Source organism: Vigna radiata, chromosome 11 (assembly GCF_000741045.1).
Source record: "Vigna radiata var. radiata cultivar VC1973A chromosome 11, Vradiata_ver6, whole genome shotgun sequence".
Lineage (NCBI taxonomy): Eukaryota > Viridiplantae > Streptophyta > Magnoliopsida > Fabales > Fabaceae > Vigna > Vigna radiata.
The window spans coordinates 18,246,684-18,259,968 of NC_028361.1; the positions used below are offsets into that span (position 1 = coordinate 18,246,684).

Genomic DNA, 13,285 nt, shown 5'->3' on the forward strand with positions numbered 1-13,285 from the left:
ACGGAGAAACTGTAAGACCCGATCCTCCTGCTTTCTTTGTGCGAGAATGGAAACAAATTTGTAGGAACATTTAACCTCACAACAACAAACTGGTTCAGGACGAAAACTTTCAAGCTCATCCCATATAACGCAAAGCTTGGTTAAAAACTCAATCACGGTATTGTCTTCTTGTTTCAAAGACGCTGCTTTATTTTGTAATTCAGAGATACGTAGGAGGTCCCCTTGGAAGAATCTTGATTTCAGATCATCCCAAATGGCTTGACCACTATCCATCTAGAGAATTCTATGGTGGATGTCTGGAGAAACAAAATGAACGAAACATGAGATCACCATATTATTGCATCTTTTCCAGACACCGTAAATGCTATCTTCCTTTTGCAGTTGTACAACGATTACATCAACGAATTGAATTTCGTTCTTGGCGCTTAGGGTAGTGAGCATTGATTTGCTCCAGACATGGTAGTTGGTAGATTCAAGGAGAGGGGAAATAAGAGGGACAACAGGGATTTTGCTTGGATGAAGGTAGCGAAAGCGAGAGTATTGGGCATGGTTGTCGATCATTGTGCAAGAAACCTGTGAAAGAGTGAACAAAGAAGAAAAAAAGAAGGCCAAGAAAGAGAAAGAAAAGAAAAGAAAAGAAAAGAAGGGAAAAAAAATGGTCAGAGTGGTGCAACAGAGCTCTTCAAAATGAAGAGCTTCAAAATGAAGAGCTCTGATACCATCATCGGAGCATCTATACATTCACAGACATTGTAGCACATGGAAAAACAACTTACAAGGCAAAGGAGAGAGAAGACAGAGAGAAAGCACCATGAGAAGAGTAAAATATATATCACTTATGTGCATGTGTATTGTGTGTTTACAAAAGGATATAAGAGTAATTATATAGAAGATGAGAGAAACATAACTAAACAAAATTAACCAAAGGGACTAAAAGCAATTAGACATTTATTGTATTATGACAAAGAGAGAGTGATGTGTCATTCTTACCTTTTGTTTTTTTTCTTCTAAGTAAATAAAATTCAAACACAAAAAATGTATGTTACATTTAAGTTAAAGATGTTTGAAAAAAATTAATAAATTTGTTCCTTTGTTACACATAACAACTATATTATAAAAAAAATATTATATATCATTGAAGATAAATTTATTACCAGACTTTTGATTCATACTTGATTAATCTATATCCAAATTGAAACACAACTATAGGAATTAAAAATATGCACGATGAATTTGAGATATATCACCATCTGTAGTCATATATGAGAGCAATATAAACTCTTCAAATGAGTATTTTTAAAATGAATTTAAGTGAAATTAATTATTTTAATAACAGGGTCTAAATTATTCAAATATTTTTCATAAACATAATAATAGTTATTTTCATGAATGATTCAGTGTTTTCTTTTATAATATAATTTTACAATGTTAGCTTATAACATAATTTTACAGAAATGTGCATAAAAATCACACACATTTATTTAGTAATCCATTGAATAAAGTTTTTAATCACAGATAAACAAAAATATGTGCTCAACTACCCTGAGACACATGAAATAAAAACTTTATAGGATTAAGAAATTTTAACCTTCTCTTTAAGCTCACTAAAGAAACTTCACTACCCTTACCTCATGATTGGGCCAAAAGGGAGGGAAGAGAGGAAAATGCAAAAGTACACTTCAAATTAGTCATGTAAAATTAATCTTTGAGTTAGCTTCTTTTCAAGTTGGCTTTCGATGAGTCAAACATCATTCAGACCTATCAAATTAAAGCCCGCAATGTGTCAAGAGATTATCTTGCATATGTGACTTCCCTGCAAGAAAAAGCCAACATAAAACCACAATTCGATTGCTTTGGTCTGTGTCATTACTGTTGGAGAGCAAACAAAGTCCCACATTAAGTGAAAGAAGGACTGGTCAAGGGTTTATATACACATAGATATCTCCAATGGTAAGAGGCCTTTTGGAGTGGTACCAAAAGCAAACCCGTGGAGGTTTGGCCCAAAGCAGACAATATCTTACCATGTGTGTGTCGAACCTCCCCCAACAATTACACCTAATGGATATAAGAAAGCCTTCTTGTGCAATGTCTTGTTTTTTTCCTTCAAATTAATATAATTTTGCCTATATAAAACAAACTTTTTGGAGTACGTTACAACCAAGGGACCAAAACAATTAATCACATTGGATCATAAGGAGAAAACTTTGAAAAAAAAAGGTAAACTTTAAATTTAATTCAATTTTATGAAATAAGATTTGCATATTCTTTTATATTGTAAAGTTTTTTTATTTTTAGTTTGCGTGAGATTTCTAATACATTCTATTATGTCAAGACATATATATTTAGAGCATGAGATTAAATATTAATGAGTAATTTGATAGTGGATGACATGATAAATTTTCAAATAACAAATCTCATTAAAATAAACTTTTTGATTATTTTGATACCATTTTAAGAAATGAACTCAACACTACCAACTCAATGGAAAATGATTGTTTGCATTCATTTATATTATGTAAATTTATTTTATCTTTAATTGATGTAAATCTCTAACTGAAACGGTTAAGAATGCAAGGAATTAACAATGAAAATTTAAAACGATAGTTTGTCATGTGTGATTTAAGACTAGAAAGGGACAAACCTGAATTCATTTTTCACATTTAAATTATAGTTAGTTTGAATAACTACTTTTATTTTGAGTAATAATACCATGACACACTTTTACATTCATTTGACATAGAATACAAGGATAAAATAGTTCTAAAAGTGTAAAGTTTTGTAGTTTTTCAAGAAAGAAAATAGTAAAAAGTAAGTAAGGGTAGTATCAAATGAATATAAAAAATATAGGTGTGTCAAAGTATACATTTTTTTTTTCACATTCATATATTTGTGACATTAAAGGTTAAATCAAATATGCATGGCTTGAAAGATGAAGGAGGTTAGTTATCGGTTTTAACGAAATGTGAGTGACTTTAATTTATAAGGTGGTCCTTGACATTGAAGGCGTGTGAAAATTTGTGTTCTCCTATATCAACTTTAGAAGTACTTAAAAAGGTTTAGGTGTTTAAGATATTTAAGAGTTAAGAATGGTAAGATAGTAGTTCTTAAATAACTATAATCTATAATTTATGATATACGATACTTCAATTTATGTAATATATATTATTATGATGTAGGATACTTCAATTTGTAACGGTGCATCATACCCTATAGTTATAAATGAGACATCATTTATATGTATACCTGTTGACACATCTTCTTATAATGTATCTTTTTGGCCAATAAAAAGCACACCAGAGGCAAGTGTGATAGTTTTAAACTATTAATTGGATTCAATAGTAGTCTCTATGTCACATTTGAATAACCAAAACATCATAAACTATAAACTATGACTTTGGTATTAGCATATTCCCTTTAAATAATTGAACAAAAAGAAAAAGCCAACACATGAGATTCTTTTTCAGATGCATTTTAGTTGAAATATAAAGAAAGAATGAAAGAAAATATAATAATCATAAACATTATAAACATTATTGTGGAGTGGAGTAATTTTTGACCAATCACATATTGACACGTAATCAATGTTCAAATATTGTCAAAAAAATATTGTCTAAATATCATTATCCAATATATATATATATATATATATATATATGAAGAGTTATGAAAATTGAAATTCACTTGTTGAGATCCATAACCATGAAGAGAAAAGGACTATGTGTATGTGATCTATGAGATATCACAACTTCCAAAGAATAAAACAATATGTGGGGTTGGCTCTATGAACCAGCTAGATTGCAAAAACCCTAATGATAGATACTGATAGCAACCCTTCCTCGATGCAAGTCGAAGTCCCCTGGATCAAATTTTAAACCCTTTCAGGAGGCATTCATCGATTGTGGACCATTTTATCAGTTATGTTATGTGCCCTTCTTTCAACACAATATCTCTTTTCACTCTATGCATTCTCTTCCTTTTTTTCTTACTATACATTTCATCTTTCATTCTTAAGCCTGCCTTTATGAGAGAACCATTTTCTTTTCAGCTATTAATTTATTAATTTTTCATAAATAATTCTTTAATTTCAATAAATTTGACCACTCATTGTTAACACTAGGGCAAGAAGGACCCAGATAGAGCCAGATATACTAGTGGGTATAGAGGAGAATCCGTGTTCTTGTTACATATTATAATATTAGATAAAAATAATTATTATAATTTGTATTAATTAACATAAAGACAAACCTTTTCAGCGTTTTTCAAATCCACTTCCGGCCAATGTTTTCATTCTTCTCCTTAGTTTCAACCAAACTAGAAGGAAACTAGCACGATTATTTTTCCTTTTTAATTCCACTCTGCATATTCAAATGTAGAAATATATATCATTATAATCATGTTTTAAATCATTTTTAGAACTTCGTAAGATCAAGTATTTTTACTTTTAAATTGCCGTTGTCATTGTGGTTTATAGTTGCTACTAGGATGTAAATTGCTGTTGTTGAACCATGATTTTATTGTATGTTGTATAATTAGTAAAATATATAATAATTTTAGAATTACTCTTTAACAATAATGCATTCAGCTACTCCTTACAATTACTCACTCCATATATTTTACATTTAAAAGTTAAAATAAAAAATTAAATTTAGAACATTTGTTTGTTTTTTCTTGTAATAAAAAAAATGAAAAAGAAGGATGCATCTCACCATGGTGTCTCTCGCACTTTCTCAACATCTCACACAACATTCATTCCACCATTAACATCAGAAGTTAGAACAAAGTTTGATATTGCAATTCTGATAAAAATGAAATAGAGCAATGTTAAAAAAATAAAAAAAATTGTGATTCAAAATAAGAAGTTATGGGAGATACTGAGTAACACTGCGGCCGCAATTACTATTGCGGAAAGTAATTTAGAAGTATGAAAACATTATTTTACAGTCTGAATCCATGGAATTTTTTTTTTTCTTTTTTTGTTTCCATAGTCACGAGACGATGTTGTCCCTTTTTTAGTTTAATTTTATGTTTAAAGGGGAGAGAGAGTTGGCAGAGGAACTGATAGAGAACTTTCAAAGGTCTTTTTATCTTGCACCATCACTCACAGCTGATAGCATCTATATATGGCAGTCTCAAACTGAAGTGTTCTACAAAATGCTTTAGTCTTATCTTCCCATCTGAAACAAAGTGTTTGCCCCACTGCACCCCAACGTCTTCCTTTTATTTTTTTTCTTTTTTCTGTCTCTCTCTGTCGGCATCATGTAGGTCTTCCTTCACACAACACCTTCATATTTCTCATTCATTATCTTCTCTAACTGTTCAACACACATCCTATTCTCTCTCTTCACTTTGTTGTTGCTTGACAGGAGACCAGAAAATAACCCTTTGGATCTCAACAACCTTCCCGATGACTACTCCAGAGATGGCAATCAACTCTTCCAAGACACTTTCTCTTCGGGTAATCCTTCTCTCAATCATCATTATACCACATGCATGTTACTATAAAAGTTCAAAACAACATTAAACTTTATACTGTTTTCTAGTTTTCCTTTTCAGTATACTACTTAATCTTTTTCGGCCATATATCAGGAAACAAAATTGGAACAGACCCCCATTTCTTTTTTTTAAAGTTCTTTTTTTCATATTTTCTTTTCCCTCACCCATCTCTTTCATCGCCTCTTTTTCTTTATGGAAAGTTAAATCCATGAGAAGAAAGGGTTGCAAAAAAAGTTAGGTTTAAATGTTGATTTGTTGGGTTTTTTTTTTTTTTTAAATTTTTTAGTTTAACTGATAATGAGGGAAGATGGATCTCATGGATCGATATTGTTAAATTGCTTCGTTTTGCAGAAGGATATCAGAGAAACAAAGACAGTATGAAGGATGATGAGAGTGAGAAGGTCTACGAGTGTAGATTTTGTTCCCTCAAGTTCTTCAAATCACAGGCTCTTGGGGGACACATGAACCGTCACCGACAAGGCTAGATAGCTGCTATCTTCATAACTTTTGTTGTTTTATCTTTTTACTGTTTCTCCAGAAAAAAAAAAAAATCAGTTCTACAAACCTTAACACAACAGTCTTTGAGTATTTCTTGAATAAAAAAATGCATGGTTGTTGATGATTTGACAACGAGACGTGGTCATTTCAATGATAAAATTGAATGGATTGCTGAAATTCTTGAAATGGAAGTGGTTGTACTTGTTTTGAATAATAGAAAATTGTTTTTGTTTCCTTATTTCATCTGATGCGTGAGAGCCTGTTTTGCAGAGAGGGAAACAGAGACACTGAACCATGCTCGTCAGCTGGTCTACCGTAACGATCATAGCCTAAGCACTCAACCCGCCCCCAACCTAGGGTATGTACTCAACCTAACTCTAAACTCAGTAGTATTGTTTTATTAGTCCTTTTCATGTATTCTTGTGAACTGGTCCATCGTTTTTTCTCTTATTGTTGTTCTTGTCAAACATCATTAACCATCCAGTTTTAAGGAAATTGTTTTAACATCCCTAGGTACATATATTGTCTTTTATCGAAATAATAATGCTAACATAAAGTCTTCTATGATATCAACTCTATGAATTTTAGAGAATCCTATTGGACTTCAGAGAAAATAATAAAGAAATGAAGAATTACATAGAAATAAAATAATGTATACATTGAATCAAAATAGCATAAAGTAATGGAAAAATAATGAAAAATTACCCATGATAATTACATACTGAAGAGGTTCTTTTTAGTTAATATTAAATTTAAAAAATGTTAATAAAAAAATAATAAAATATATAAAGTTAGAGCTCATTAATAAGAACCGATAAAACTGACCTGCTTTTTATGGGTTTTTTTTTGGTCTCTTGCAAAAGTAAATTATAACCATGCTCAACTGTTTCAGATGCTGTCAACCAATAGCATCAGGGGGCTATCATCCTGCAAGTAGCATGGGAGACCCAACAATGCATGCAAGGTTCCCAAGATACATATCGGGTTCGGGTTCGGGTTCAGGTTCATCTTCGTTCCATGTACCAACTCCACCACCCCAGCTGCAACTGCATCAACCATCTCAGCATCATCTTTTGATAGCCTCACCTCCGACACCACCCCTTCCTTTTCCACGAGCTTCGTATTCTCAGCAGCATCATCATGCAGTGAACGACTACTATGTGGGTCATGTTCTGGGCAGCAGCACCAAGAATCACGTCCTGAATGACTGCACTTGCATCGGGGCACCCGTAGGACAAACATTGGTGGGTGGTGGCAAAGACAGGTCACTGCAGACTCCTCAGGGGGATTCGTTGAATTGGGGACGGGGCTATGCAGGAACACGGCAGCTATTGGATACTCCTTCAGCGATAAATCGGTGTCACGAAGGGTTTCAATGAGTGGTGACGATTTTATTATGCATCACAAAAGACATGCTATTCAGAAAGAGAGAGACTTAACGAACTGACACATGGGGTCATGAAGGGGAAAGGAAATTGAGAGAGAGAAAAGGGTTTCGGTTTCATACTTAATTAATGGACACAGCTTTTGAGTTCATGGATAGGCTCAGCTACTTTGGCTTCAAGCTCTTTGCGAAATTTCAACTCTTTGCTTTTATGTTCTTCTTGTTGTGTGTATCCTAAATCCTATGAGAAACAATAACATGTTAAATGCACCTCTTCAATTCTAAACCACCACCAACCTCTCCTTATTATTCTTCAATTTTTTTTTTCTCTTTCTCTTGCTTAACATACTACATTTTATTTATTATTTTATTACAAACAAAACTGATAAAATATTTTTCTGAAAATAAATAAGAAAAAAATAAGAGGTTAAAACAAATTTTAAAATATTTTTTTTTTTTGTTAAAGAAAACTCTCTAAAGTACCCTTTCAGAAAGGTGTCTTTATTCATTACAAGTTACTCTGATTTATATAAAGGATATTTTACTTCTTAAATTATAGAACACAATAGCACAATTGTTTGAGTATCACTTACACCAATGCATGCAACATAAATACAAGATTTTACTACATAATATTGTGTTTTTCAAAGTATGGGAGAACTTCTCATTCTCAGAAGTAAAATATGTGAGAAAATTAGTGTAGTTCCCTTTTGTTTTGAGTTATGCATAATACTCACCCATTGTATATGTTTATTTAAATATGAAAATAACTTAAACAAAAGATAAATTATATTTTTATAAAATTATAATTTATTATAACTATCATTTTATATTATTATATCTAATTTCCTAAAACTTATCAATGTTAAGTAAATATTTTTAATAAGAATATAATTAACAATTTAAATATATCATATCTTACAGTTTAATAAAGTAATTTATCGAATATATATTCATATAAAAAATATTATTCATCTTCGTTGATATTTTTTAAAATAGAAAATGATTCATTCTTTTAGTAACCAGTATATGTATCTAATTTATAGTATATAATCATAATAATATTGTGAGCGATTTTATCTTGATATTATCAATCTGAAGAACCAGAAATAACATGATCTTTTCTTTTTCGTCTTTTGTTTATTAATGTTTTAAGATAAAAATTAAAGTACATAGTAAACAAATAACAATTTAAGAATTGAAGAAATAAAAATATTGACCTAGTTTAAAAAATTAAAGTTACACAAATTGGATTATACGACATAGATAAATTCAATTAACTTTTTTACAAATTAGAAGAAACAACATCAACTGTTTATTTTTTAACAACATTTTTATTGTTAGACTTATGTACCATTGTAAATCTCTCGTAACCATAACCTTTAGTTCGGATAAATGGTATTACATAAAGAAGATTCAATGCACTTTTTTTTTTCTTTTCTTTTCACTTTGACAATCCTTTAGCATTTGTATTTATTTATAAATGTAATAAAAGGATTGAATGAGAAAAAAAAAAAATCTACGACTATGATTTATGCTGGACAAAATGAGATCCAAAAAGATTCGTGGCGGTGATTTTAAAATTTGTAATAATTCTTTCATCGTTTAGATTAGAAAAAAAAAAACTTACGTAGTTGACATAAATATCTAGTTTTATCTTCGATCTTCAACTAACTATAATTCTTTTTCCTTATAATTCAATCAATTATAACTCGGATAGTAAACTAATTTAGTTGGTTAATTATTAATTTATTGAACATGTCATTAAACTCATAAAGTTGTCAAATAGACCGGACAACCATTTACCAAACCGTCAATTACCACCTCAGTAAACTTGGACAATCACTTGATAGACCGAACAACCATGCACCAAACCGGATGGTCACCTATCTTGAAAAACAGGTTGATTTCGTTTCAACACCAAGATGAGGTGAATTGGTGAGGTTTCAAAATCAGAGTCTTTTTAAAATCTTTTTCACAAAGTAGAAACCTTTACACAATTTCTTGAATCACAAGTAATAGAAATTTAAGTGTAGTGGAAAATCAAAGTAGATTACGCAAATTACAGAGTCGACTGAATGTAAAAGAGTAGGGATAGAGAATTCAAACACAGATTTATACTTGTTCGGCCTCAATGCCTACATCCAGTGTCCTTCCAATCCCAGGAAGCAAATGCACTATGATGGTCAAGGTTTTTACCACAAGGCTTTTATAGAGACCTTCACGTCAAAAATATAAAACATCTCTCTAACCCAATAACCAAAATATAGGCTATACAAATAGCAAGATCTGCATCAAGATATCCACTCTTCTGCAATCTGCAACCCACTTTGAATAATCCTCAAAGTATACCATACTCCATGAGTTTACCCCTGTAATCACAACAGGTACAAATCAATAGCGAAATGCAAAATGATCCTTGATCAACCAAAGAACACCTCAATTGTGCGGATAATGATCAAGCAGTAAGCGTAGTTGAATTCTCCTTCATAAACTCTTCAAAGAATGATATCTACAGTCTTCTTGATGAGTTCTTGGAGCACTAAATCATAGAGAATTAATCTGAAACAGAATATGAAAATGTTAGTTCTTCCAAAAGTTTTCTGAATAACTCAGGTCTCGTCTATTTATAGATTTCCATAAATCAGACGCTCCTGTAGTTGACTAAGCTACTAATACAGTCGACCGTCTCTTGACAATTATAACAGATAGGTCAAAGTAGTAGCAATCAAGTCAAACAAATTAATTCCACATTTAATACAATTGACTCTCATTCAATGCTTAACTAACTTCTAAAATATAGTCATTGCTATTCAGAAGCATAACAAAATCCCAAATAAAACAACTAATAAAGTTGAATGCACAGCGCACACAGTCGACTTTGACACATATGCACATATTGAAATTCTTTTCAATGCAAAATCTCACATAGCATAGTATTTGAAAATCTGTGCAAAGTCTTTAGTCTTAATCGGCTCTATTAATAATGGAGTCGACTTAGGACTTGCAGATTTGCCACACAGTTTATGTTTACAAAAGTGCATGTGGTTTTCTTCTTCGAAAATATGTGTAATGCAACAAAAAAATGATGTAACATATACAAGCTCAGTAAATGTGCATTCACATATTAAAATCAACGCAAAACATATTCAATAAGATATCAATCAATAAGCAACAAAACATGTAACACATCAACAATACATGTGTTATTAAAAATGTGTTGTCATCATAAAAAATCTGAGTAAATAAAACACTATGAGATTAAGGTTAGCTAAACCGGTGTTTTCTTTATCAACAATCTCAACACTATCAATTAGACAAACAGACTATTGAACTCAGACGATCACAAAACAAACCAAACAACTATGCATTAGACCAGATGCAAAAAACTTAACATCACATAAAAATTGTTATAGTAAAAGGATAAGTTCAAAAGATGGGGGTTGAAATGAACTATCATATATTTTTCAAAATCTTTAGAATGAAATCTTATTAGTCTAGTTAGCTTTAGGATTCAGTTCCTTTTATACATATATACTTCAAAACCAAGAATTGAACAAGATTAAAAATAATATAGAGGATAAAAGAAATGTACAAAGGTTTATATTGATTCACTGTTTCACAAGAGTTACATCCACCATATTTTTCAAGTTTTACAAGAACCCCTCAATAATAAAGAAAAATAATACATATAGAAAAGATATTGAACCCTATAAGAACTTCTATTACCACGTGTAAAACTCTATCACAAACAAAACATGAAAAACTAGAGAATACAACGAAACAAATTCAACTGAGACACAACAAGACAACAACAAAAGAAAATATATGTTTCTGTCTAACACCGAGAGAATCATCTTCAAATAACAGAAATATGTTTATGCTCAATATTAACTCTCTCTCAAAAGTTTAAATAATTTAAAAATATATTTACTAAAAAATCATGATAAAAGAAGTTAGAATGAGAGAGTTATTTGGATTTTAAATTGTCAGTTTTATTGGAAATTTCAATTCAATGTGTTAGTTTCACTTGTGAAATTAATGGATTAAACTGATTTTTAACATATTAAAATAGACTAATAGAAAATATTTTGAAAGAAAAGAAAATTTTAATATATTAAAAACTTGTCTTAATAGATTAACAAATTTTCCTTAGAACCCATGGTTCTAAGTAATCTCAATTGATTAAAATGAATATATAATCGATTAAAATGTTATATGCAATCATTTTATACTTAAATATTAACCTTTTAAGGAAATAAAACATCTTTTAATAAATTAAAATTCTCTTTTCACCAAGTTATGTTCTAAAAAAAATTAATTAATTTTCTAATGATAATTATAAGATCAAACTATCTAAGAAAGACTAACGTACAATCTAAATCAATATAACACACTACCTAAATATCTATGTCTTCACACAACAACAACAACAATCTCTCTTTTATTTGATGAAAACAATTATCTGATGTTGTGTGTTCATGAGATAGAGTATGCACAACAAATGTTGATTCTACATCACAATATAAATAAGAGAAACAAGGCATAAAAAGGACAACACAAACACATATACACTATATTTTCTCCCTTTTTGAATTAATCAAATTGGGTAAAAACATGAAAAATAATATTAACATTAAAACAAGTCAAATTAAATGTTCAAGAAGGAAAAAAAATCAAACTAAGTACAAAACAAGACAAATTGAAATAACAAGTAAAATTGACAACATTTTTATGGGGGCAAATGTGTTTTATTGATTCATGATATATTACAATATATTTTTATTTTATTTAAGAACGTGGAATTACAATTTTAGTATGGATTAAGTTAGTTATAGTGATATATATTATGCATAATATAATTTCACCCTTATATATGTACTTAATATATAAATGAGTAATTGTTTTCAGTAGTGTTGTAGTGTTTAAATATTATTGTATGTAAATAAATATTTATAAACTTTGATATTAAATATAGCTTATATAGATACTAAGTTTTTATATAAAAAAATACATAATTAGGATAATTATAAGATTATCTCACCGTAATTTTAGATATATATATATATATATATAATAAGGGTTTATTAACGGACGTATGTTTTAGTAGACAAAAATACTCTTATATACCATGGATTCTAAATTTTAAGGTTAAGGATATTTTAATAATTTTCGTTCTCAAAACTAAAAAAAAAAAAAAAGAAATCCCCGAAACCCTTACTTCATCTCTCATTTCTCTCAATCCTTTCTCTTTCATCTCTCTCACTCCAACTTTTTCACGGTCATCCCTAATGTAGCCCTAAAGCTCCAAATCAGAAACACTTGCTTAACCTAATCCACATTCCTCACTTATCCAATTTGTTTATCTCTCATTTCCATACTCTCTCTCACCCACACACAACAACTCGCGACACCACAATTTGTTTCTCTTACTCTATTCGTTCATTTGTTTTTCACTTTAATAACATTTAATAATAATAACAATTTTTAATTTATTATAAACTAGTTTTAGTTCTTAGAGAAACTTATTTTATTTTCTTTTTCTTATGTTCTTCTCATTAGAAAAGGTGTTTATAGAGAAGTTCATGCAAACAAGTCTAATGTTAAAAAACACATAAATTGTTCTTTGAAGTACTTCGATTCTAGCATAGTATTACAAAAAAAGGAATGTTGTAAGATTATTCATTGTATCTTAATATGTTTATTTATTATTATTAATTTTGTATTAAATGAAATTACTTATTTGAATTTCATGTAAACTACTCACACTAAATGATAAAAAAAAAGAACGGCGTTCAATGCAGTTATCGTAGCCAGAAATGCATCCTTCATACACCGACCAGAATAATCCATCTGGAATGGCACCAGTGGCAGCCATGTTTTGCTGCTTCCAAATAAGAAGATTTTGCT

General features: G+C 30.1%; 1 protein-coding gene across 1 annotated transcript; it reads left to right on the forward strand.

Annotated features, from left to right (window-relative positions):
* The first annotated feature begins 4,969 nt into the window (after positions 1–4,969).
* Positions 4,970–7,671, forward strand: LOC106776856 (zinc finger protein JAGGED-like). Its single transcript, XM_014664325.2, has 5 exons — positions 4,970–5,258; positions 5,364–5,455; positions 5,845–5,973; positions 6,262–6,349; positions 6,884–7,671. Coding segments are annotated over exons 1-5 (798 nt in total). The 5' UTR covers positions 4,970–5,256; the 3' UTR covers positions 7,371–7,671.
* Positions 7,672–13,285: the final 5,614 nt, after the last annotated feature.

Coding starts and splice junctions, on each gene's coding strand:
- LOC106776856 (XM_014664325.2), top strand. Junction 5,974..6,261: donor CATGAACCGTCACCGACAAG/GCTAGATAGCTG, acceptor CCTGTTTTGCAG/AGAGGGAAACAGAGACACTG. Junction 6,350..6,883: donor CAACCCGCCCCCAACCTAGG/GTATGTACTCAA, acceptor CAACTGTTTCAG/ATGCTGTCAACCAATAGCAT.